Genomic DNA, 25,914 nt, shown 5'->3' with positions numbered 1-25,914 from the left:
CAACCTTCCACGCCGTTGTTTTTTAGCCCGCCTGCGCCATTGCAAAAGGTGTCCAGCAATATGCAAATCAGTCAGGTACTGCCACCAATGGTAGCAGCCCAGCCCGAACTGCTAGGCCAGGTCCCCTCTGAACGGAAACACAAGCAACCCCAGACATTTTTCGGCCTTGTTGGGCCTCCTCAGTGAGGTGCAGCTTGGTTCCTTATGGCGCAGCAAGCGGGGGACCCACGTCTGGGCATACCCTCTCTCACATCTTGAGACAAACTATAACCACAAAGGTGATGCATATTGGCACAGAGGATAGACGGATGGCAAACAGAGCAAAATATCAAGGAGTTGTGGGCATAAATGGCACATGGACACTCGAGATTATTTTTTTCATAAACATTTTGTTGTGTTTTCTTAAATCATACAAACCACATATCATATTCAAACATAGTCGAACATTTGAACAAACCACATGCAGTATGAATTATTTCCCACCCCCTTGCAGACAGCAGTTTAAACCCAGAACTTCAAAACTGGCAACATGACTTATCCCATGCACCCTCTGAATTGAGTTTACACAGCTTATGCATTGCCCAGTTACTGCCATCTCTTCTAGAACCGAGCAATTGTGGTCACTGTGTCAATCCCGCCCGTTCCATATTTTCCAGAATTTCTGTGGACAGCCTTTGTTTTTGTACTCAAGCCTGTCCCTAACTGCATCCATTCTTGATCTCCACCTCGCTACTGTTGGATTCGGCTTTCATCCATTGGATCGCAATATTTTGTTTGGTCATTATAAATGCAGTGTTCAAGGATGAGCTTACATACATCGGAACCCTACATCTGACCAAATCCCCACAAATTGCCCGCTCTTGGAGATGTTTCACATTTCAGGGCTTCACTCCAGTCATACCCTGTCACTCCAATTCCCTTTCCCGCCGCGGCTTCAGGCTCAGCAATGCAGTGGCCATGGGAGATGACAGCGGCTTGTGCAAGGTGGAAATCTGCTTGGATGTATCTCCCCTCCGAGTATGTTCCGCAGTAAACGAGAGGTCAAATCAACCTGCTTCCTCAGTGCGTGCCTCAACTCTAGGTCTTTCTAAACATCAGTCTCCTCCAAACCAAATTCTTCCCGCAGGGACTGGAATATTTTAGGGTCCCAATACTTCACCACATCCCCCAATGTTAATGCCCTTGTAATTCGAACTCTAAAACTAGGTTCAGTTGCGGGTCGCTTGAATTCCCCCGTAAAATGTATTCCCAAGGTTAGTCTTCCTCCCCACCCCAGCCGCTGTGTGGCCTGGCCCTAAACTGTACACACCGCCCTGGTGACAGAAGGAGCTTTACAGTGCCTGGGCTTGTTATATCGCACCAAGACTATAAAACCCCCTCCCTGTCGCATCAGACTTGCCCCCACGCTCCTACAATTCAGAAAATAACTCAATACCCACTTTTTCAAGGAATCTCTCCTCCTCAACGCCTAGGCCATCACAACGCCCCTTGTGCCACCTGACTCGCTAGATGCCGCCCACTTCCCTACTCCCCACCACCCGGTCTAGCTGTATTCCTCCTCTGTGCCCCTCTTTATCCCACCCCGCTGTTTATCTTTTCTGTTGTTACCTCTGAAAAAGCGCTCTGTTCTGTATCTGTATTGTTATATACCCCTGTAATTCGCTCAGTTGCTTCTCAAAGCTAGGTCCGCGCTCAATAAATACCATAATAATGATAAAAAATAATGGTCCATCCCTTCCAACCAATCAATCAATCCCATTTCCAAGTCCACCACGCTATGCTTGCCTTCTTGATATTTTCATCCATTCACCACTTCTAGCTGGGTGGACCAGTAGTGAACCCTCAAGATGGGAAATCCAAGACCTCCCTTCCAGGGTGACTTATAGTGTGTAGCTATTTTAGCACATGGAGTTTTGGCCTACCATAGGAAAGTCTGAAGGGTCCTCTTCACCCTATCAAACTCCGCATGCCCAAGAAACGCCAGGGAATTCTGTGGCAAGGACAGTGACTTGGGAAACATAATAATTGTATACAATGCTGCCTGACCAAGCAGTGAAAGAGGTCAAATATGCCAATTAACCATATCTGGAACAAACTGCTTGACGGTTGGGGCTAGGTTCTGATGGTGAATCATGTTTTATCCGGCTGTCCATATATGCCTAAATATCTGAGACCCTTGACCGTTACCTTCAATGGGGATCCGCCGAAAATTGCCTCTACATCTTTGGGAACTGGAAAGTGAATGGTCTTATCCCAGATTATTTTTATCGCTGCATACCTGCCAAATTCTTTAATCATGTCCTCGGTATTGACGACTGCTGGTGACTTCGATAAAATAAAATGTCATCCGCCTAGAGCGAAACCCTCTCCTCCCCGCCCCACGGTGAGACTCGCGATTCTTAATGGCACTGGCAACTACCTTACAGTGGTTCCATGTGTTAAAATCACAGCAAAAATGGCCGTGGACACAAAATATCGCGGCAGAAAGGCTGTGGTTTTGCCGCCACAATCCATGTAAAGGATGCAGGGGACACCCCCGCAACTCCCGGAGCCTTTATATGATTTAAGGGGAGTGGGGGACACCCCCGCAAACTACGCTCCCCTTAAATGGTATAATGGGGTACACCTTTACCGGGTCAAACCACAGCATTTTTGCCGCGATTTTTTGTACAGGCGACATTTTGCCACGATTTTATCACTGCATACCCCTTACAGTGGGAGCATGTAAGACCCTTATTTGGTTGTGGGAAGAAAGGTATAGTTGGCTCTAATTTGGGAGATCATTGAATGCCTTCCCCATATCTTGGCATACACCAGAAAACAATGCACTTAAATGTGTGCGAGTCTAGATTTAAGTAGGGTGACTTGTCTGTTTTCTTACTGAATCGACAGGCCGGTAGCTGCAAGAGTAGCAGGGATCACATGGGTAGGTGGCGGAGGGGAGAAACCTGCATATTATTTGAAAAGTCTGATGGCACTTAAACTAAAGTAAATATTTGAGAGCACGAATCGCATCCAACAGCGAAAGCAGCACCCAAATCTGACACTGGCAACAGAAATCATATAATTAAGGCGTACAGAAGATTTACACGACTTTTCTACGTCAGCACAAATTACAGTTTGGAAGTTCTAGGTCTGATTTAATCTTGCAGTTATTTCAGGGAACTTTGGATTCATAATTGTAAATGGGTGAACAGTTGGAGAGGGTGGATGTGTGGCAAACAGCATTTAGAAGCCGCCATTTTGCAAATCTCAACAGTAGGGAGGTGTTTCATCTGCCATCCCCTTGGAGCAATGCCCAGCCCAGTAAGCAGCTCGTGTCCTTGGCCAATGCATATATTAACTTGCTATTTAAGGGCATAGTAAGAGACAAGAGGAGCTGCACACGCAAACCAGGAGGGGAAGATTGTTTTATAAAACTCGTTTCTGGCCTTCATGGTGAGACGTTTCAGCCACTCAGATGGAAGATGACCCAGCTGCGTTTCTTTGCTTTATGCTGTTTGCTGGGATTGCAGTCCAGCAGCTTCATGCACATCGTAAGTAGGCTTTGCTTTTCTCTGTTAGACAATGCTTTTCCCTTCAAGCTATGCCAAAATGCATACAATCTCAGCAAAACGCGCTTTCACCTTATTTTGCATCATTTCTTAAGGTCGACACTCACCCAGAGAGGTATCTGCCTGTCAAATGTAACTTTGCTGAGCCTAAAGAAAATTAGATTCCATATTGAACAAACGTTCAGGCAACTCAGTTTGCCCTTAATTGAACCTAAAGAGTAGAGGTCAGCAGTGGGAAGCCTTTCGGCAAGCCACAACATGCTAAGAATTCCAAAGGATGTAATTAACAATGTTTATAATATCGCGAGATGTTGCAGTTTGATCCTCCACTTAACAGTCCATTGTTGTCTTCGGTCTTCAGTTCCAGCACCTGCGTGTGGTTATCATTCAAAGGGGACATATAATCCTCAAAAATAGTTTCCTTTTTTATTTAAAACCGGTAAAGTAATATTATAGGTTGTCTATTTCCCTTATTTTTTCAAGGTTCATGTCTTTTATTGAAATATATGTCGCCAACATGTATGTCTGACTTTTGGGGTCCGCCTTTGCAAAGTCCCTGTCACTATGGGAGCGTGAGAGTGATCACTCGACTTCGCCAGAACTGAAAAGATGTTTGGGTTCAAACCGCATATTTTTGCCACTGTTTGTTTCTTTCTAATATTTATTGAAGACAGGTCCTAGCAAGTTGCTGACACACAACAGTTTAAGTTAAATATATAAAAGGAACGTTTTTTTAGAATTTTTAAATCTACATTTTGTGTTATAAAAGGGCAGTTTTAACTTTTGGGCTCTTGCTAGATAATCTAAAGAATACTCAAAGTTCCGAATTTTGCCAAAACTTTGTCCGAATTCCTCTTAAAAGTGAACCTTTGGTACACTTCTGATCCCCAATATCAATGGTTTAAAAATCACCTGGGCCTGTGCTTTTAGTTAGTGTGTTACTTTTTTGGGCACAGAGAGGAATTTCCGTTGTCTGAGGCCGCAGCATTCTGAAGTGCAGTGATGCCCTTTCTATGTTATCCTGGTCAATTATTTCACAGGAGAGTCACTTGGATTGCACTAATGACGCAATCAATGTTAATGTTCATTTAAAAAAATAAATATTAAGCAATTTTGGTTAATATAAACCTTTTTGCTCCCCTGTCATACAAAGTCAATATCATTACATTTCATGTCACATAATGTCTTCTAGATCGCCTCTAAAACAATTCCTACCTTAAAAATCCTATTGAATCTCTAGGTCTTCTGACATAATTATCAAATCCTTAAAAACATCCTCGAAAAAATGAATAGCCGCTACGGCCAATGATACATTTTCTCTGCTTAGTAAAATTCTACCCTAATTTTCTGCGGTTATGGTCCGGCTGCTATTTACAATTTTTTCTAACTGTAAAGTAACTTTTCTGTTAGATCTGTGCAACATAACAAAATATGCTTAACTGTCCTGCTTTCTTCCTGAATCTTGCAACACCTGCAGGTCATGTTTGGACAGCCTTTTAACCTACGTGACATCATAACTTCTTTTGTAAGGTATAGGTTCAACCTCAATCTTAACAATGTATTTTGTAAAAAGGGCTCGGGAATTTTGTTAAGTACTTCGGGACAGTGTCTCTTAGCTCTGACTTCATTTGCTAGTTGATCAACAGCCCTGTCAGGTGGACCATAGAGCTGCAAAAGGGAGGAGGCAAGCTTGGGCCAAGAGTGGGTGCATAGTCAAGAATAGACTGTATAAAGGTGCATTTCTGTGGTAACAAAAGGTAAGGGTCTGCAGTGGCCAAACCAGTATGGTAAAATTGAAAAAGCCTGGCACCTTGATGCCAAAACATGATTTTACGTAAACTTAAGACAATTTGAACCAATACTACGAGGCTCACTGCAACACTTTACTCCATGTTCGATGCATTCTGAGCCAGCCCTTGAAGGTAGCTAGAAAAAAGCAGGGGCAGAGTGTATTTCTGGGTTCAGGGTGTGCCAGAAGTCATGCAGAGTGTCAATTTGTCTATCACGAGTCCAGCTTGGTATAGTCTAGGAGGTTTCTCAGCAGCGACTTGAGGGTTGCAAAGGTGGAACCAGCAGGGAGTATTCCATCGTTCTCTTAAACTCGGGGACCCACACTTTCGCTAAAATAAACGTATTCCATGTTTTGCTGTTTTAGCCCCTCAACTTTAATTTGAGGAAGCATCCGAAATGCGATTTATTTATTTATTTATTTTTGTGGTGATTGTAAACCATGTTGATAAAGCATAAATGAAAAGTTTTGTAATGAAACTATATCATTTTAAATAAAATAAAATATAAAAAACGTATGCCATGTATTTTTTTTATGAAGATGTCTTATGCTGGGCCATGAGCTCTCAAATCTAAGCCTATTAAAGCACAAACTGGGAAGGTTAAATTAAAAAACATTCTTAACATGTAGTCATATATCAAGTTATTCTGGCAAGCAATCCTGTTGTCTGCTTTTCATTATGTGTTGATTAGTGACCAAGGCCAATAATGGGCAACATTTGTCTTTTCTTGTAAGGACTGAGGTCTTGTGTGGATAAAGTACTCAGTTCCACTCTTCTTCTTCTCATTAGTGTTTTTTGGAGCTCTTTCTGTCAGGTGTGATGGTGTACGCCCCGGTTCCACTCCTTCCACAACATTGTGTAAGGTGTGCATCCTTCTGCATGCTGTCAGTGCATTGCCTTACTCCTTGCCAAACATCCGCACAGTACTCAGTGCCACGCATAGGCGTGTCCAGGGAGTGGCCTGGGGTTGCACGTGCTACCCATGGAATCTGATTGGCCAATTTAGGTGCCACACCATTATCCTAAACTATGATGATTATGTGTGTGCGCGCTGAACTCCAGGCCAACCCTGCATAAGTCAGTGTCCCACTTAGGCCACTCCAGTCAAAAGAGTCTGGAGACGTCACCACTGGTGACACATAATACACACACACAGATAAAAGTGCAATTGACTGCAGCGCGAGAGAGCGCAACGTCACCGCTCTCCTCGTGTCTGCTTCCCGCCATTAATGGTGATTACCGCGTCCCTGACATTGCCTTGAAACGCAGGAAAGCTGTGCAAACGAGCAGAGTATGGGGAGCACATGGACGTCGCTCAAGGATGCCTGCTCTCCCCCTGCCCTGTCAATCTCACTGGCACAGTCCTGTAGTCAATGGCAGCGCATGTGCAAAAGCAGGCAGGACACCTGTGATGTTCGGTCACACTGCACTTAGGCGTACCTGCTCTCCCCCTGCGCCACCTTCCTCCAGGGCCATCCTACGGGATTTTCTGCCCAAGGGAACAGGCACATTTGGAGCCCATACAAAGCAAAGAAATGATGGGGTCCAAAAACCTCTGCCCCTCCCCCGCGCTTGTTGAAATCCCAACTCATATTGATAAGCTGCACTGACAGCAAGTCAACTATGCATTGCTAGTCCCTGGAAGTCTCCATGCCCCTGATCTGCGCTGGAATAAGAATGATTGACACCTGGCATTTGAAGGGCAACATTAGAAGTCCCTGATGGCGGTACTTGTGTTCTAGCTAGTTTAGGAACAGGGCACAATGTAACAATAGCAGCAACAGCCTACAGGCAGAATGTACAAGATGTAGTTAAAATTGGGGGACACAGATCAGATGCCGCGTGAAAAGGGCACGCATTCCCTGGCCTAGACACCTAACTGGGATTAGCAGCCTCACAGAATGTGGACGTGCTCACGCATGCGCACAGGGCACACACTGGTAGTACCGAGGAAGGCACGAATACCACATCATAAAGGTGGAGGCAGATTAGCCAACAACCTCAGAGAGGTAGAGGGAAATCTAAACCAACAAGCAATCCCTCAGCAGAAGGGGAAATGCCCTTTATACAACGCACAAAACAGGCTTGTGGTTATTGCAGTTCGTTATCAAGGGGAAGACATTCAGTATTGTTGCCTACCTTTAGGCATCAAGAACACTTGAATCAACCAAAGTTTGTAAAAAATACGCATGTTAATAATTATGATACACAATTAAGAACACCATATGGTGCTAGTCCGCCAAAATTCCATAAAGCAGTTCATCAAACAATAACCAACGTGCTTTGTAGAAAACTCATTTTAGCGCTAAATTATTTCATTTTTTGCCATTAAAGTGACTTGTGCTGTGTAAATATACACTGGACATGCCTCATTCACCAAGCACTACTCCAATATCATCCCAAATACACATGGGCAATGCTGCATGGGCATCCCACAAGCGAGGCAGGGTAACTGCTATTACCATCGGCAGCTGGGAGAGGGGCAGCCCCAACCTCCCCGCGCCTGCTCCTCTCCTTCCCCCCCAGCTACGGAGACACGCAGTCTCGGCAGCACAAAAGCCACGGAAGGGTAAGGTGCGAACTGTCATCGCACCCTTCCTCCAAACAGCAAGGTGCTAAGCGCCATAAGGAAAACAACCAACAGGCAGGGCCCAGGTTCAAAGATCTGCCCCCACCAGGGGGTCAGACAGTCGGCTATCCGGCCGGGGGCTGCGACAACAGCAGCCCCCACCACATACACAACAAAGACCCAGGGCCTCCCTGGGTCCTATAAATGAGAGCAGCATGCTAAGAGTAAACACAATCTGTTTGTGGACCCTGAACGGGGACCCAAGCAAACAGGAGGTTCACTGTGTACTCAGTGTCTTCCAAATCTTCTTGCTTCTTTACCACAGAACGCACCCACCCTACAAAAGGGGAGAAGAACAAAAGAAGTACAAGGCACTGTACGGTGCCCACAACAAGTCGTGGGACACAAGAAGGCGGCACGGGTCCGAGGGGGTAACCTCAGGACCCGGTGCCCAAAAGTATGATACCATCATGATATGTGATATTGTTATTGTCATAACCCATATCTGTACAATAAAATCCTACGGCCTTTTTATTGCCAACACTTGAAACAAGTTGTGAGCCTATCATTATGGGTGAGGGTTTGGGGTTCGGCCATTACTAATGCATGCATATGGGTTCAGCAGTTACTCAATGCATAAAAAAACAGAAACATACAATGTGCCCAGGCAGATTAGCACCTAGAAGGAAGGTGCACATATATGAACATTGAGTTTACAACACGCCCACGGTTTTGAAGTGGTGTTGCCATAAGTGATTCAAGAAGCAAATGGTTTTCTGCTGCGCAATATACAAAAAAAAACACTTTAGCCAATTAAACCATTTGTGAGGCTGTTTTGAAGAACATACTGCAGAATTCAATCACTATTAATGGGGTGAGGATTTTGAAATATTTAACGGCCGGTAATTATGACGGGTTAGGAACTATGTGATTACTGCTAGCCGAGCGCTTGTTCTGACATCTGTGCGCAGAATGCTGACGCAGGTTCGAATCCCGGCCGGGCCAACTCAGCCTTTCATCCTTCCAAGGTCGATAAAATGAGTACCACACAGTGGGATAACATCAACTATTATTTCAACGCTTAGATACATGCGGGTTGGTAGCGCTATATGAAACCAGCTATTATATTATTATTAAATGAGTGCCCAGGATCACACACACTCTGGTTAAATGGTGATTCATGGATTTCAGCTCAGTCTGCAATTTTTCTACGTGACAACATTTTTTGTTGTTGTTGGTGTCCAGGGCGTGCAGTTATTTGTGAATTTTTGCATTGTATGAACTAAGAGAATACCCTGTTGTGTAGACTTGACTTGAAGAGTGCACACATCACACGTTAAACCAAAATTGCAACATTTAAAAATGAAATCTTTTTTAAAACGGGTTTCAGTAAAGGGGAATGCTGATTGCTTTCTTTGCTGCATTATACATGGAAGTCTACACGTTCCTGGATACTGATAAGGTCAGGCAAAGCAAGACATGCATTTATTGAGTGCACTTTCACGCCCAGGTGGTACTCACTAATAACAGAAGTAACATCTGCCTAGTCATTGCTAAATACACATGCAGCGTGTCATTCATGAGGCGAAGAAGAGCATTTCAAATGGTTTAAAAAAAGCAAATGTTTTTGTGCCAAATATAAATACCTGAAAATAAGCCTGTAGATGCGTTTGACATTTAGTTGGTCCATGCGCAGGACCCCCACCCAAATGCTTGACACAAAGTGAAGGAGAAGGCAATGGGCTTAGCAATGCCAGCAGAATGGGAGGCCCCGATCCTTTTCACGGAAGGCAGCACAGTAGTGTGATTAAAAAAACAATCTTTCCAGGATCACAGTATTTTCCAGTGGCAAAGCCTGGATATGAGCCTCAGCACTTTGGTGGCACTGGCTCACATTTAACTACCGAATCCCCTATCCTGACTACACACGATGCTCTTCATTGGGGGGGTGGGGGGGGGGGGGGGCTGCCCAGATTGTACAGCCCTCGTTTGGAGGGACTGATACGATGTTAGCTTTTATAACTCACTCGTTCTGGTGCAGGTATATTGTGTATTGTTCTGTAGCACAGTAGGTCTTACTATCGCCAGCATTCACAAACTCCACGTTATTAACCCTGGAGGGACGACATTCTTAGCCTGAGAGGCCAAGGCTTGGAAGAGTGATCCAGCACATGGACCCAGATCTCAGTAACACGCACGCGTATAAGACACTGAGCTATCCTCAGAACTATCTTGCCACTTAAACATGCCAATATGAATTCCTGCCAAGGTTATTGCACGTGATTGCTGTAGCTTGAAAGAAAGGGGGAAATGCTACACAAGTTGTGCTCGAGTGAACACACAATTTGTATACTCGTGCGTACACATACCACATTACGGGATTCATTGGCAGATTAAACTTTAGTTATCACCAATAGGCAGGCAGCAAGCTTAACGCCTAAGTAGCACATTATACAATATCATGACACGTTTTGTCTTATAAAACATGCAAACTGCCTTGTTTGTAACTGACAGCCATGGGAGGGTCCCTGGCAACATAACTCTTTTGACTCTTTTGTCATCTCTCAGCAGTGGCGCGTCCAGACTCTTTTGACTGGGGTGGCCTAAGTGGGGGCAGTGTACGAGCGTGGGCGCGCGCACACACTCACACTCACACTTCTGAATAGCATTAATTTACTATTTGTCTCCACATTACATTCCTGTGTTTACAGTTTAATGATCATAGTTTAGGATGATGAGCTGGAACCTGGGGTGGCCAATCGGATTCCAGGGGTAGCAGTGCCAGTCCCTGGACACGCCACTGCGTCTCTGCTTGCCTTCCCTGCACTGCTGTCGAAATCCACACATTCAAGGAAACAGGCGAGGTTGTGGGGAAGAAGGAACACATCATTTTCATTAACAGATAGCTCCTGAATAGTTGCAATGTGCTGGAGAGGACTACATGACCTTTTCAACACTAATCCCGGGTGCCTTCTCCAGTCCTCAACCTGGTGCCGAGGAGGCTGCCTGGACAGAGAGGCCAGCAATGTTCCTCTCCAGTGCTAACTGGGCATGATGGAATCAGGTCTAGCAGTGTTCGAGAATAATGGAATCCAGGGGTGTTGCTAGGTCTGGAAAAGACCCGGGGCTACGATAATTTCGGAACTGTTGGGACTGGGGGCTAGCTAGACTTTTGGTTGTAGCTCCTGAGATTCTATCCGGGGCTAGAACCAAAAGACCAGGGGCTATAGCCCCCTTAGCACACCCCCTAGCAACGCCTCTGATGGAATCCATCCTTGCAGTTCCACATAAGCCCAATACATCTGTCTTTCCAGTGTTGTCTCGCCATCCATGATGGAATCCTAGCTTGCAGCACTATTAGGCATAAGGAAATCAGGCCGTGTAGCTCTATCTAGCCGGCCTTGGAGTGCAAGCTGGGCATAATGGAATCTGACATGGCAATGCTAAATGGGCATAATGGACGAGTAGTGTAATGGAATCTGGTCAGGCTTTTCTAACTGGACCTAACATACCCAGCCATGCTGTGCTCCCTGTTCCTAATCTTAACCAGCCGTGCTGTGTTAAATGGGCCTTATGTACACCGACAAACTACACAAACGGGACATAAGTCACACTCTGCATTACATAGGGGGTATGCTGTTCTAAACGGGCATAGCTACATTTGTACACGCCTCACTAACTTGTCGTAATGGATTCTAGACATAATGGGTGAATTGGACATAATTAAATCTGTTCACGATGTGATAGATAACCTGGCATAGAGGCCTCTTTCTCCAAGTGTTTACTGGTCATGATATTCATCTAAGCAGGAAAAATAGAACAAGACGTATGAGCGTTAGCAGAGAAAAGTACATTATAGCCACAATGTGCTATTAGACTTATGAAAATACGGTCTTGCAAAGGTAACTCTGCATAATATAATTAAGCTTTGCAGTGCTAATTGGATTGGACCATGCTGTATTCCTTGGGCAAAATATTATTATTATTATAAAATGTATAAAGCGCAAACTATGCCCCCAAGGCATCTAGGCGCTTGGAGGAAAGCAGCTCACACAATCAAATGCCTGGAGTTAAACTAAAAAGAGGAAGGAAGAGCTAAACAGGTGAGTCTTCAGTGCTTTCCTGAAAGGGAAATACTCAGCCACTGCTCTCGGATATAGCGGAAGAGCATTCCACAAACTAGGGGCCAGCACTGAGAAAGAACGCCCACCCAAACGCTTTCCATGGTATTTAGGAATCCTAAGAAGTACATGAGATTCCGAACTAAGACTTCTTGCTGGACAATACCTTTCAAATTTCTTTTTAAGGTAATGAGGACCGACATTGTGCACGGCTCGGTGGACAGTGCAGGGAATCTTAAACTCGATCCGCGCTGCCACGGGCAGCCACCGGCAGCCAATGAAGAAGGGCGGGGGGAGGAGTCAGAAGAGAATCTCTTTGGCGAAATGAACCTAAAATGCTATGGCCATGCTGTGGTATATGCATCTAATATAAACCAGTCCCGCTGTAATATCTTGTCCCAATGGAACTCTGTCTCCCATGGCATTATATAATCTGCCTGTGCAGCGCTAAGAGGTGTAATGGAATCTGGCCATGATGTGCTAAATTGACATAATGTGCACGGGCATGCCGTGCTCCCTGGACTTAATGTCGGCCAGCAAGCTGTTACCTTGGGCTTTCTTTTTAGTGGGCTGTGACTTGTTACCTTAACATAATGATATCTGACCTTGCATGCTAACCATGCATAATAGGATCTGGCAGTGCTGTGTTAACAGGGCATAATCCAATCTCACCGTTTTAGGCCAGCTGACCTTAATACACCATGGCCATGCTGTGCTATCTGGCTAAATGTAAACCAGGCAGGCTGTACAAACTGGGCCCAATGGAACCTGGTCACGCTGCACATTATATAATCTGGCTCTGATGTACACACTAAGCATACTACAACCTGAAATAGAAGTGTTCCAGAGCGCAGCACTGTGTGATCTTAATGTGATGTTTAGGTGTAATGAAACCTGTCCACGATGTGCTAACTGGGTATAACTGTGTGTGAGCGACTAGGCAAAAGGTGTGCACACCTGGCATATGATGTTATTAGTGCTTGGGCTCTTGCTACTAATAGATAGCAATGATGTAGCTACTACGTTTTGGTGGCAACACCTGACAATGATGTGAGTAGCTATGCTTTTGAGGACAATGCATGGTATTAATTTGATTGTTCCAAAGACTTCTGATGAAGGGTGTGAAACCACGTATCCCAGGGTTAAGGCAGGATAACCACAGCCACTAGAAGGCCAAACAAGTAACATTGCAATGCCAAGGGGTATGATATGATATTTATAACCGCTTTATACCATGCGGTGTGTCTGGAGCTATTTTTGGTGGAGTGCTCCCAGCGGTGCCTGCCCCTTTAAAATTAAAGGGGAGGAGCATCGGAGATACATACCTTTTCCTGCTGGACTCACGCTAGCCAAGTGTGAGAAAGCGCAGTTTCTGCAGTGTGGGCGAAAGTGTAATCCTTTGCTATCACATTCATGTACATTCATGCAACAACTGTAAACTCTTTTCGCCACAAGCAACCCCTGTAACCGACTTCTTAAGCAAAAAGCACCTAGATGCCTCTGGGTTATGTGCGCTATAGAAATGACTAAATAAATAAATCACCATGGTTTCCCACCGTCTCACAAGTACATTAGCACCATCTTCCATGACCTGTTCCTTGAACGAAGGCCTTTTGGGAAACGTTTCAAGACTAATGGTCGCGAAAACCGAGCAAGACAAATTAGAATAATGTGGCTTTTTGCTCAGCCTTTAGGATGTTTTCTGACATTAAGCCACATTTTGAGTTTCCTTTTTTAATGCCCCATCAAGTATTATCCAATTTGCACAGGATACATGATGGAGGAATGGGGGTTTGTACCAGATGCATCATTACATGTCCCATCTGCAGTAAGCCGCACAAAACATGTTCAGAAGAACAACAGTGTTAGCCCCAGGGGTCTTTATGTATAGTGCTCTGGCCGGGAGGAAGGGGGAACATATTACGAGTTTGCCGGTCCGGAAACATAACCAAGACACTTTCCTGCAACAGCGCCTCGATGCCCAGGGACTGTGCATTAAGAAAAACAAATAAAATAAAAAATAAACAAGGCTGCCGGTACGCTCACCGGCAGCCTTGTTTCCGGATCGGCAAACTCCAAGACTGCCTGCCGTGGCTGCTATGCCCGACAGATCTGACCCTGGCGGGCGCTGAGGCCACGGTAGCCAGACTATTCACAGAAGCTAACGGCACTGGTGCTTTCGTATCCCCACTCCCACAGGGGAATGGGGACTGACAATTTGCCCGCGCCCAACTTCCCGGGCCGCCAGAGTCGTAATGAGTGCCGAAAAAGTCATGGCGGCAGTAAAATATTAGTCTGGCAAGAACTCACAGGTTGCTTTCGACAGGGTTACCGCATGACCCGTGATGAGGCCCAAGGTTTTAAAGGCAAATTATCCTCTTCAATCTCCACGTCCCCCACCTCCTAGCTAAATCGCCTCAGGTTGAGGTGGTAGCAGATGAATGGGCCGGGAAAGACTGTACTGGCGTTGCAGGGCTGTTGTTTGATTTTCCCTATGCAGCGCGTTGGGTTTGTAAGGCAGTGCGTAGACAGAGAGGCTTGAGAAAGCCAGCAATGATCCTGATCATGTAATGGTGGCCTGCTGGCTCCATCAGACCCCTGGTTCATCGAGTAGAGGGCTAATCAATGTGAAATGATGTTACTATGCGTTTGCTATGCACCAATTCATCAGCGTAGTAGTATCTCAAATGGCTGATTCTTCTCCATTGAGCATTGTGCCCTGCCTGGGGGCTCGGCCTGGTGGGAAGGAGAGCAAAGTAAGTGGGCAAAAAAGGAGGTTCGAGAGGAAGGGAGGACGTCAGCAGGGGGAATGCTTTGTATTAGCGTGGATGTGTGTTAGTCCACTATGTATGGACTGTCTTCAAAAGAGATGTGACACATACAAATAGGTATTGGGTTAATGTACGCACTGGTTATTAGTTTTGAAAGCATCATAGGTTAAGTGATCAAGAATGTCGATGGTACTGCTGTTATGTTCCTGAATTCCACATTCTGGGACTGCCAAGCCGACTGCAGGAGGTGGTCTAGATCAAGAATAGGACATGTGAGAAGGTGATTGTGTTGGTAACAAAAGGAAGGGGAATAAACTAGACCGAATTGATCATGTAGTAGGTGATTATATCTGACCCCCTAGGTGTAAAGGTAAATGATGTTCGTGTGATCCTTGCTCTTCTTGGTGGACATATATGGTAATGCCTTAATCAAACAAGAATGCTCATCTCTCTGCCCCACGGTACAAATGTTCCAGAGCCGGGGGAGTCCGCTTCTCAGTAATGGCCCCAAAAATCTGGAACACATTACCCTTACACACCAGAAATGAGCCATCCCACCAATGCTTCAAGAAGTCCCCAAAAACCTGGCTTTTCAACAAATTCTAGGCCTCTGCATCATCAACCATAGTTTAGGACCAGGTAACATCCTACCCGCAACCCTACCCTATCCACTGTTAGAGTTTTTCCAGCGCCAGCCCCTTCCTGTCTCTGGTCTAATCCTGTTCCACTACCTGTATCCTGTAAATTGATTATGAAGTTGTAACCATGTATTTCACCGTTTGTAAATGTTATCTCCAATGTGTTTATATATGCAAGATGTCTGTAACTACGCTGTGACACCTCCAGGTTTGGCTGTAAAATAAATGCAATAAATAAATAAATAGATAGATAAATAAATAAATAAATGCAAAATGCCAAATGCCCGTCAATGGTTTTAGGAAAAGGGTGTGCATGCTCTGGCTTGGACACTGCTTAAGATCCAGTGATATGGATATTTAATAGTAAGACTCAAGTGAACCAACTTTCAAGGTATCCAACGATAATACGTGTTTGCATCACAGATGAGTCCAGTGGGCATATGTTGGCCACACAGCAGTGAGGGAGGATGGAAGAGGGCAACTGCTCTGAGCCATACATCTTAGGGAGGAGTTTGGCCACTGCTTTCCGCATGAGCATTATGGGAGTTGGGTTATTTTGCAAAGGGGTGATGGGACAGGGCATGCATGCTATGGTGTGCACCACAGCAAATCTTCATATGTTACACTAGCAAGCACATATCTCAAGTTGACATGTGTTTTCTCTCACTCGAGTTAATTATCCCCAATGTATTGTGTCATTTTACATGTTGTAATTAACATCTTGTAAATAATGGGCCTCATTATGAGTATGCCAGTCCGCTAACAACGGTGCCGGTAAGCTACTGGCACCGTTATTACCGGACCGGCATACGCCGAGTTATGCGAGCGGGTGCCTTTTGGTGCCTTTCTGCCCGCCAGGTCTGACCTGGTGGCAGAAAGGCACCCGCTTGCAGTACTTGATGGATGCACCAACACTGTTGCACACAGTGCCGGTTTATCCGTCCTCCCCATTCCCATTGAGTCCTATGGGGCTCGAATGGGGAGTAATTTTTCCTGGCGCCTGGCTATGGGGAATTACTGGGACTTCCGGGGCTGTAATGCCCCCATAATTCCCCATTGCCAGGCGCCGGGAAAAAACGGACCCTGGCGGCAGCCGTGACGTTTTTATCAGCACGGCTACCACAAGGGTCGTAATGAGGCCCAATATCTTACATCCGTTGATTGCTAATACAGCAATACACATCACATTAACGATCAAACATGGGAAAAATAAAATATTGAGAGAGTGATTGCGCTTCCATGCTACAACACACCTATTCCCCTTTGCTGGTGTGCGCTTGGCTCGTGGCGGTAGTGGCTGCCTTCATCGCTCCCCACACCACCTCCCAGAAGGACCCCACCAGATCTTCCTCTTGCTTAGGTGCCCTCCATCTCACTGGCTTGTTGTGTGCCCGAGTGATTGCACATGAGTGTCTGCCTCCTCCCTGCAAGTACTGACTGGGGTGCTTTAAACTAAAGAAGAACCCTTCAGGAGTAGGGGGTTGAAATATAGCTGTACCCTCTCTTTCACACAATCGATGAAGATTGACGACTCTGCTATGAACTGTGGGAATCTATCCACCATCAGGGATCTTCGGGTCCCTCCTGCTATGATTAGTCTTGCTGATTGTAGTAAATAGGTGGGCAATTAGGGTCGCCCCCAAACCTGCACCGGGCAACCTCCATTAGGTTCTACGCTTCCCAACTCCAAAACTAGGCTATCCTTGGCCGGGAGCCATCCCGCTATTTCTTTTATGTGTGGAAGGAACTCTTTCCAGAATGGGTTTTTCATCGGGCATCTCCACCACACGTGCCCCACCTCACCCACCTCACCTCACCACACACCCTCCTGCGTGTACCAGGGTGGATCTTGTTCAGCCTGTGGAGCGTCAGGTACTACCTGAAGCAGATTTTAAAGGCATTATTCCTGACTGTGACACATCTGGAGGACATTTGTGCCTTCTGCCAAATTCGTTCCCAGTTCTCCTATGTGATTGGTTTCTCTAGTTCCTCACTCCATTTTTGTCATGCATGGATACATATGTGTTGGTTGATCCCTCTGGAGAAGTTGGTTTACCCTAGAGATTTTTTTTCTTTTGTAGCCCCTCTTTAAGTGTTAATTCAAGCCCTTTGGGATCCTGAGCGAAGTGCCTTCCTTTGTGACACCCAGTCTCTCAACTGAATATATCTAAAACCTCCGCTCACCCACTCTGAATGTTTCTGTGCATGTTTCAAAGGATAGGAGTTTAGTCTCCGAGTATAGCAAGCTAAGGAGAAATTATTCCCTCGTCTTCCATACCTTAAATTGAGAACTCAGCAAGCCTGCAGTGAAGTCAGGGTTACTTAATGCAGACAATTAGGATCCCAAACATTGGGCCACTCCAGCCACCCTCAGGCCTGTGTCCCAGTGGTCAAGGCTGTTAAGACGGATTTTTGAACTCTGTCCTGGTGGCGCAGAGGTTCAGAAGGCCAACCTAATTACTTGGAACAGGGTAACCTCTGGACAAGCCAGACCAATCAGGGTAGCGATCGCGGCGGTCAAGACTAGGTCTCAAGAGAGGTGAGGGTGACTGAAAGCCCGCAATGAGCACACAAAGCAAGGACAATTACAAATTACTCCAAACAGGTGTTATATTAAAAATATATACACATTTATTCCAAGGCCTTTGTAACAATGACCGTAGCAAGAAATCACAATAAAACTCTAGTAAACCAACACATACCAAACCAATACAATATATATACAAATACTAACGAGTCTAAAGTGTTAAATGCACGAAATGTGTAGTCCATCTAGAAGGGGAGGAAAACAGGCAGTGCGAAATAATGATTAGACCCAGTCCGCCTTCAGAGGCACCTAACTAAAAGGAAGTCCAAGCCCTACGAAGAGTGGAGCCTTGTGCTCAAAAGTACCTGCACACGCTGGTGCCAACAGGCAAAAAGGGGAGTCTCTTCGAGGGAATCAGGCAGTTCAGTTCGGTGCACAACTGAAGAAGAACAGAGTTCCACGACTCAAGCGCAGCCTCCACTGTGGGCAGAAGCAGAGCGCGAGTACGGAAAGGCGTGCTGTTTGACACAGCGGGGAAAAGCTATGGGCTCCTGCAGGAGGGCGACCAGTTCCTAGCTATGCTACTCACCGGTCCCCGATGCAAGCAGACCCAGGCTTCTCCGCGACAGTTTCAGTGCTGGCAGGTTCAGGGGAGCAGGGGACGTCTCGTCGTCATGTAGATTCTGCAGCAGCAGAGTTGAGTTAAAGATGTCCCAAACGAAGTGAACCCGCACAGTTTGTTACCACAGCAGGGCAACGGAGCGGCCGTGTGTATCTCAGTCAAATGTACACTACTCACTTCAGACCTGGGAATGCCAAGTGTACGAATCATGTGAGAGTGACAAGGACTCGAAATACAACACAACCTGACGGCGGTTACAGAGCAAGACTCCTGGGTAGGCTGGTCAGTCTGCTGGATGGCCCAGAGACCCTTCCGAAGGCTTACGTGCAGGAGATGGTGAAGATGCCGAGAATAGCTGTCCCCGCTATTCCAAGGGTCGAAGTACCAGTACAGGCCTTCTGGTTCGATCAGAGGTAGAAAGGGTTTCACAGAGCGACAGCAGTGCAGAGGAGCAGTCCTTCAGTGGGTCACCAGCGATTCCTCGGTTCAGCCTCGTGGTTGCAGGATACTTGGCTCCTGTATTCCTTTGTTCGTGAGAACTCAGGAGATCGACATGGTAGTGGCGTTTCCAGCCCCCTCTTATCCACGGTTCCCTTTGCGCCAAAACGGAGGGGACCCAATGGGAGATCCGCTCCCAAAACACTCACACCATACGTGGACCTATCACGGACCACGGTGGTCCCAGGCATTCACACCACACTAGACCCTCTGGCACCCAGAATGTGTATTGGGACCAGACATCCCAGCCCACATCCTGGAGGCACACACAAGGCCTGTAGAAGCCCGCGAAAGCATATGTGTTTCGCGGGAAAGTACATGCCCAAATAAGGAAGGCTCTGGGTCGGCTCGACCTGGGGAAGGTGAAGGGGGAAAGACGGTCAGCGGACAAAGGAGCCTCGTGGTCTGGCCATTTTGGGAGCCAGGCCACCATTTTGGGCTAAGCGCGAGAAACGCGCTTAAAACGCCAAAAGGAGCTCAAACACAAGAAACGATTGCTGCCACCATTCCTGTCCGTGATTCACTTGCACCGATCAGTTACAATCCAAAAAGAGTATCTAGGGCCTGTATAAGGCTAGAGACCCAAGAGAGCAGTAACTTAGCTTACAGTGCCCTCTTGTGTCATGTTGCACGAAAGCTGCAACATGATAAAGAAACTACGGAAAACAGCGTTTCCCGGTACTGACTGTCTTAAGGGCATGTCAGTTTCCCCGTAAGAATGGAGCGAAAGCCCAGAGGAGTGCGGCAGAAGGCTGCACTTCTCTGGCAAAGTCTAGATCATGGTGAAAACAACAGCAAAATGTTTAGGGGTTGCCACATGGAAGGAAAATTACCCACAATTAAGAAATCTTTCCTAACAAAGGCTTATCCTCATTGTGTAGAGAAGTCCGCCCTGGGCCCCCTCACTAACGGAAGGTGTTTCACTGGTACGGTTTTGGCTGTTTGCTCGATGTCTATTCAGCATTGGTGTCCTACTTTGGCTTCCCAATAGCTCTATTTGGCTCGCCAGAAAGTTTTTTTTTTATGTTAGAGACTGCCAGCCCACTAGGTTGGGGTTCATACGCATTATTTTACATTCAATGTGCTGCCTTTTCTTCCCCCATACAAACAACAATGTTTCCCCCTGAAGCGTTTTAAGCCTCCTAGCTGGGATTTTGAGTGGGGAATTATGGAAAGCGCACAGCAATCTGGGCACAACGGTCATTTTTTAAAAATTGTTATTCTTCCAATTTTACACCAAAATGTAACAATCCCCGAACCCCCCCCATCTGCCAGAGGTTCTACCTATGAGATCTATTTTGTAAAAGTCCCATATTTCAATCAAAATATGTCCATAATCCTTATTCTGTGTGGACACCATTGCTTCATATAAGAAATGTGCTGCCGAAAGATAAGAAAGGTAAATCCTTTGCCAGAGCTCTCATAGAATTGGGCTTTTTCCAAAAAGTCACTAACGTGACTCACACCAAAAGTCGTATACTGCACTGGGTAGCTGACCACAATTGTGCAGCAGACATCAGCTCTAATACACCACGGCCATGGACCGATCACCATCTCCTGCACTTCCACCTTCAGGTACAGCCAAACCTACCGCACCAGTGCCAGCAGCCATGGCTAGAACTAAACGCTTCCTCACTAAAGACCATATTGTACCTTACCTAGAAGCCTCTGTGCTAAAACCCCTGTTCTCAAACAACCCAGCAGAACCTGTAGAACTCTACAACACCACCCTCAAAGAAGCAATAGATGCAATCGCCCACTACAGAAAAAAAGTGCTAAGACCATCAAACACGCCAATTCTTGGTTTACCCAAGAACTACTTGACTTAAGAGCCCTCAAACGTGCAGCGCTTGTCAAATGGCAAACCTGCCTCTCTGACTCCACACAAGAGGCCTACAAAACTATTGCCAAACAGTACAAAAAGGCCATTACGGTAGCCAAAGCCTTTTCATACAACCACAGAATTAAAAAAGCTAAATCTGGGTCTAAAGAGCTATTTACAATATTCAAAGAACTTGTCGTACCCCCAACCACCACACAACAAACATTGAAAGACGTGGTGTGGTGCAACAATATTTAACATGCCAGGTTGGACAAAATACACACCCTTCAGGAAAAAATCAAGGCTCACCTCAGCGCCCTGCATAAAGTTACTGCTCCCATCGCCAGGCCCACAGTCACTGGACCGGCACCAGGCAACTCATTGTTTAAGGAAAACCCAATGCCCTTGGCCTTCAAAGACATAACAGGATCAGAAGTCCTGCTGATCATGAGACATATTAAGCCATCCCTCTGCAAGGGTGACGTTTGCCCAGTGAACCTGATCAAAGACTGCGAGGACTCCTTAGCTCCTTTTCTAACAGCGTTTATCAACACCTCATTTGCCTCAGGCATCATCCCCCTTTCTCTCAAGGAAGCTTGGGTCTGACCTTTGCAAATGCAAAAAAAAAAAAAAACTACCCTTGATCCTGATTCCCCTAACAATTACAGGCCAATCACCACTGTGCCTTTCTTGTTAAAAATATTAGATAGAGCTGCATATCTGCCAATCCAGGCCTTCTCGTGGATCTGTCAGCTGCCTTTGATCTAGTCGACCACAACATCCTAGGTAGACACCTCTCCGAGACTGCTCACTTCTCCCAACAAGCCACAGCCTGGATCACGTCCTTTCTGGAAGGTCGAGCCATGAGGGTCTTCTCCGACCATGCTTCGGCCACTCCATTCCCCATCAATTACAGAGATCCTCAGGGCTCATGCACCTCCCCCACCCTCTACAACCTCTTCACACTTCACACTACCCCTCTTTAAAGATCTAGACGAGCACGGCATTGCATTCACAAACTATGCCAATGACACGCAAATTCTCCTCTGCCTCTCCAGCTCCTATGAACAAGACAAACACCCTCACAGAGGCCTATGCACTCATCCAGGCTTGGATGGCAGCCAATGGTCTATGTCTCAAAAGGGACAAAACAGAAATCCTACTTGTTGGTCCCAAGGAAATTCTGAACAAACTAGACAGCCAATACTGCTCCTTCAACATTGAGGACACCATCATCCCGGTCTCTGCTGCAGTCAAAACACTGGGGGTATACCTTGACTCCACATTATCAATGAAGTGTCAAGTCAGCACCATCTCACAATTAGCAGCTCACACTGCCAAAATCATTAATGCAGTAAACCCCTATCTCTCTGCTAAAAACTGCCTAAACATAGCTAAAGCCACCATTGGTGCCAAACTGGATTATTGCAATGTTCTGCTCCTAGGCACCTCTTCCAAAAATCTCAACAAACTGCAAATCACACAAAATAACGCTCTCAGAGCGGCACTTAGCATTCATAAGAGAGAGTATATCTCGCAGGCCAGACGAGACACGCACTGGCTCCCAGTCAAAGAGCGCATACCGTTCAAGACCCTCTCCATCACCCACAGATGCCTTTCGCAGTCAGCACCTCCATTTCTGTCTGAAAGAATCCACCTTGCACCCGAAAACAGACCTAAACGTGCCCAATACTCACACCAGCTCTCACTCCCAGACTTCAAGAGAGTCAAAGCTGGTGGTGCCAGCTTCCTGGTGTTAGCACCAAAAAACTGGAATGCGCTACCACTCAAGCTCAGGAAAGAAACTTCCTTCACTGTGTTCAGAAAAGCCTTGAAAACAAAGCTTTTCAACTAGACTGTACTTATCTAAGTTCCCCCATAACCATGGAACATACACACTGTATCACTGCAGTGTACCATTTAAGTGTTCTGTGTCTATGAAATCTGTACTCAAGTGAAACTTCTGTAACAGCGCCACAATGCCTCGGGGCTGCTGCGCTCTATATAAATTCAAATAAATATAGTCGCTTTGGAGATAGGTTAGCACATTATCCCAGTCCTGTTTGAAGGTGGCTTGATCTCCTTGAAGTACGTGAGCCCATCCTAACGATATAAAGTTCCATACCTTCTGAAGCCACTCCTGATTTGTAGAGATCTGTGTTTGTTTCCATTTTTGTGCCACCACCAGCCACGCTGCTATGAGCAGGATCGTAAAGCTGTGTTTCTGCCTTTTTGTGTATGTCCTAGTTTTGGGGTCCCAGAGACTGCATAGCCACACCTTCATTTCTATATAGTTCAGATCCTGACATATCCCGTCCATATGCGCTTTAACCTCAACCCAGAATGGCTGCAGGACAGTCACACTAAATGCGATTCCAGTCCCCTGTGACATTGCAACCCCTCCAGCAGGAGGCCAAGGTGGTCGGGTACATGATGTTAAGCTGGTCGTGGGTGTAGTGCAATTGATACATCATCTTGTATGACATTTCCCCTGTTTGGATGGAGCATGTTAATTTCTGTATGGTTCCCCATGGGTGTTCTCATTGCTCCCTGGACGTGATGTTGCCTAATGTGGTGTCCCACCTTTGTATGAACTTCCATTGTACCAGGGTTGTATTGTTATTTAAAAATGTATATGTGTCGAAACTAGTATTCACAAGCCTATGTGGACCGTGATATATATTTCAAACAGTGTCAGTTGTCGTGTGGCTGCTGTTTTGATGTTCGGACCGGATAGCGAATGTTTCATTTGGTTATATCTCACTCTAGCCTCTTCATCTATGCCTATATTATCTTTACAATCCTTAAATGTTCTAATTGTTTGATTCTGGAACATGTCCTGTATTTTCCCCGCAACCCTCTTCTTTCCACTTTTTAAAAGCTCCTTGTTCCATACCTAGAGGGAATTTTGGGTTATGAAACATCGGGAGGAATGGGGAACAGGCTCCAGGATAGGGCGCCCTCCTTCACTGCTGAGTCACACATATCTGTCACTAATCCCATCATTTTGCTGATTCGTACATTGAGTGGTCGATATTTCCTACTCAGCCATAACAGTCTGTGCAGGGGAATACCTGCTACCACCCTTTCTCGTCTCACCCACACATTCTGCCCTTCCCCTATGAACAATTATTTAATTACTCTAAATTTTGCCACCTCATAATACCTATGAAAATACAGGAGTGCCACTATCCCCGTTTGTCTCAGAGCCATCAGGGTTCTCATCACTATTCTGGGAGGTTTGTTTTGCCATATGTACGACGATATGAGCTCAGTAAGGGAGCTAAAGAAGGTTTCAGTACTTGGAGAGGGAGTGCCTGGAAGTGATATAAAATTCTGGGTAGGATCACCACTTTTATTATCGTTATCCTTCCTAGCCAAGAGATCACCGGGGGTTACATTTTTGCAAATCATTTGTTACCTTTGTAAGTAGTTGGGAATAGTTCACTCTATATGTTTGGTCTAGTGATTATGTTAAAACAACTCCTGAGTAAGTGATACCATTCTCCGCCACTTTCAGCCGAGAGAAAGCTCTCAGCCTCTCCAGGTCTATGGGGTGACCGATAAATTCAGGATTTCTGATTTTTACCTATTAATTTTTAAACCTGATACCACTCCGAATTCATCTAATTTCACCAACAATGATGGTATTGACTTTTCCGGATACGCTAGTGCTATTAGCATATCATCTGCAAATGCCATTGCTTTATGCTCTTCCCTGACCATATCAATACCCTTGATCAGATCTGTATGCCGAATCCTTGCTAACAGAGGTTCTAAATAAATAGTATATGAAAGAGCGGATGTGGGCATCCTTGTTTTGTATAATTATACTATTAGAGAGGATTCTGTTTATTGACAGTCGAATCATGGGAGTTTGGTAGTTAGCTCAGATCATTCGTAGAAACCCCTGATCCAAACCCCATGTTTTCCATTGCCCAAAAAATGCCTTTTCTGCATCTAGTGTGAGAAACCTGAGGGTATTCTCCCAAGTAGACCCCAAGAATCCCTTATTCATGTGGCATGGGAAGGACTGGCACTCTCAGATCCCAACCCTGTGGGTGGATGAGCGAGGGAGGATCATCTGGGTAGGGGAACCCAGGGTTATGCTTGGGGGAATACCCCAGGAGAGACATGGTACACCATACCGTATGACACCCTTTTCCGCATCCTACCCAGTAGGGTATCTAGAAACTCAACCCCTGCACCCCTTTTTCAGACACCAACACTTTCTCACGGACAGCTCACCATGAGAGACAATGGATTAACACCTCCCTACCCAACATTCCCTCTGTTACCGTACACCATTTCAGAACTCATACCGTTTCCCCACCCCCAATTCCAACAGATACTAAACCGGAAGCGAAGCATGGGAGATCCGGAAGAAAGAAAGTACATATGTCAACCCATGCTCTACAACAACCCATTTGGACACAACACTACAGTTACACCCTTCACTCTGATGAGAACCCACATGGTTTTTCCAGTATTCTTCAGAAAATCGACAGCTCCCATAATCCCTCCACACGGTTTTTCCCTAAAACCACTGGGATGAGGAGGAGAGGGATTGAGATGATGAGGATTACCGACAAAGAACCATGGACACAGAAGATAGACTCCCCTCTTTCTGGATCAGACTGTCCCACTAATGAGGCCGTGCAAAGTCAGGCCTCCCTTGACAACCGTGCACACTTGAATCCAATCACTACAAGAAGTATAAAAGGCAGAGCAGGAGAACACACTCTGAGCTAGTTTGGGGATGCTGGAAGGTGGACGGGATTTGATATTTGACAATATCAGATGTTTAAAATCTGGCCCAAGTCCCACAGTAGGGTATACCTTCATTTAATAGAATCAAATGCCTTTTGGGCATCAAGGGCTGCTATGCTGAATTTTTGGTTTGTTCTATTCTCCCAGTCCATTAGGTTTATCAGTCTCACATTAACACATGAGGTAGGGGTGTTCAAACCCGAAAGGATGGGGTGTGACGTATCCCTCCACT

The 25,914-nt window shown here is 45.8% G+C and overlaps 1 protein-coding gene across 1 annotated transcript in view; it reads left to right on the top strand.

Annotated features, from left to right (window-relative positions):
* Positions 1-3,275: 3,275 nt before the first annotated feature.
* Positions 3,276-25,914, top strand: part of LOC138467255 (uncharacterized) — a 1,232,016-nt gene continuing 1,209,377 nt past the window's right edge. Inside the window, exon 1 of the mRNA XM_069607273.1 lies at positions 3,276-3,536. Within this exon, the coding sequence (XP_069463374.1) occupies positions 3,461-3,536 (76 nt within the window). The 5' untranslated portion in view covers positions 3,276-3,460. The remainder of the gene's footprint in view (positions 3,537-25,914) is intronic.

Source organism: Ambystoma mexicanum, chromosome 4q (genome assembly GCF_040938575.1).
Source record: "Ambystoma mexicanum isolate Mex_15411 chromosome 4q, UKY_AmexF1_1, whole genome shotgun sequence".
Taxonomy (NCBI): domain Eukaryota; kingdom Metazoa; phylum Chordata; class Amphibia; order Caudata; family Ambystomatidae; genus Ambystoma; species Ambystoma mexicanum.
This window is presented reverse-complemented; position numbering and strand designations above follow the sequence as displayed.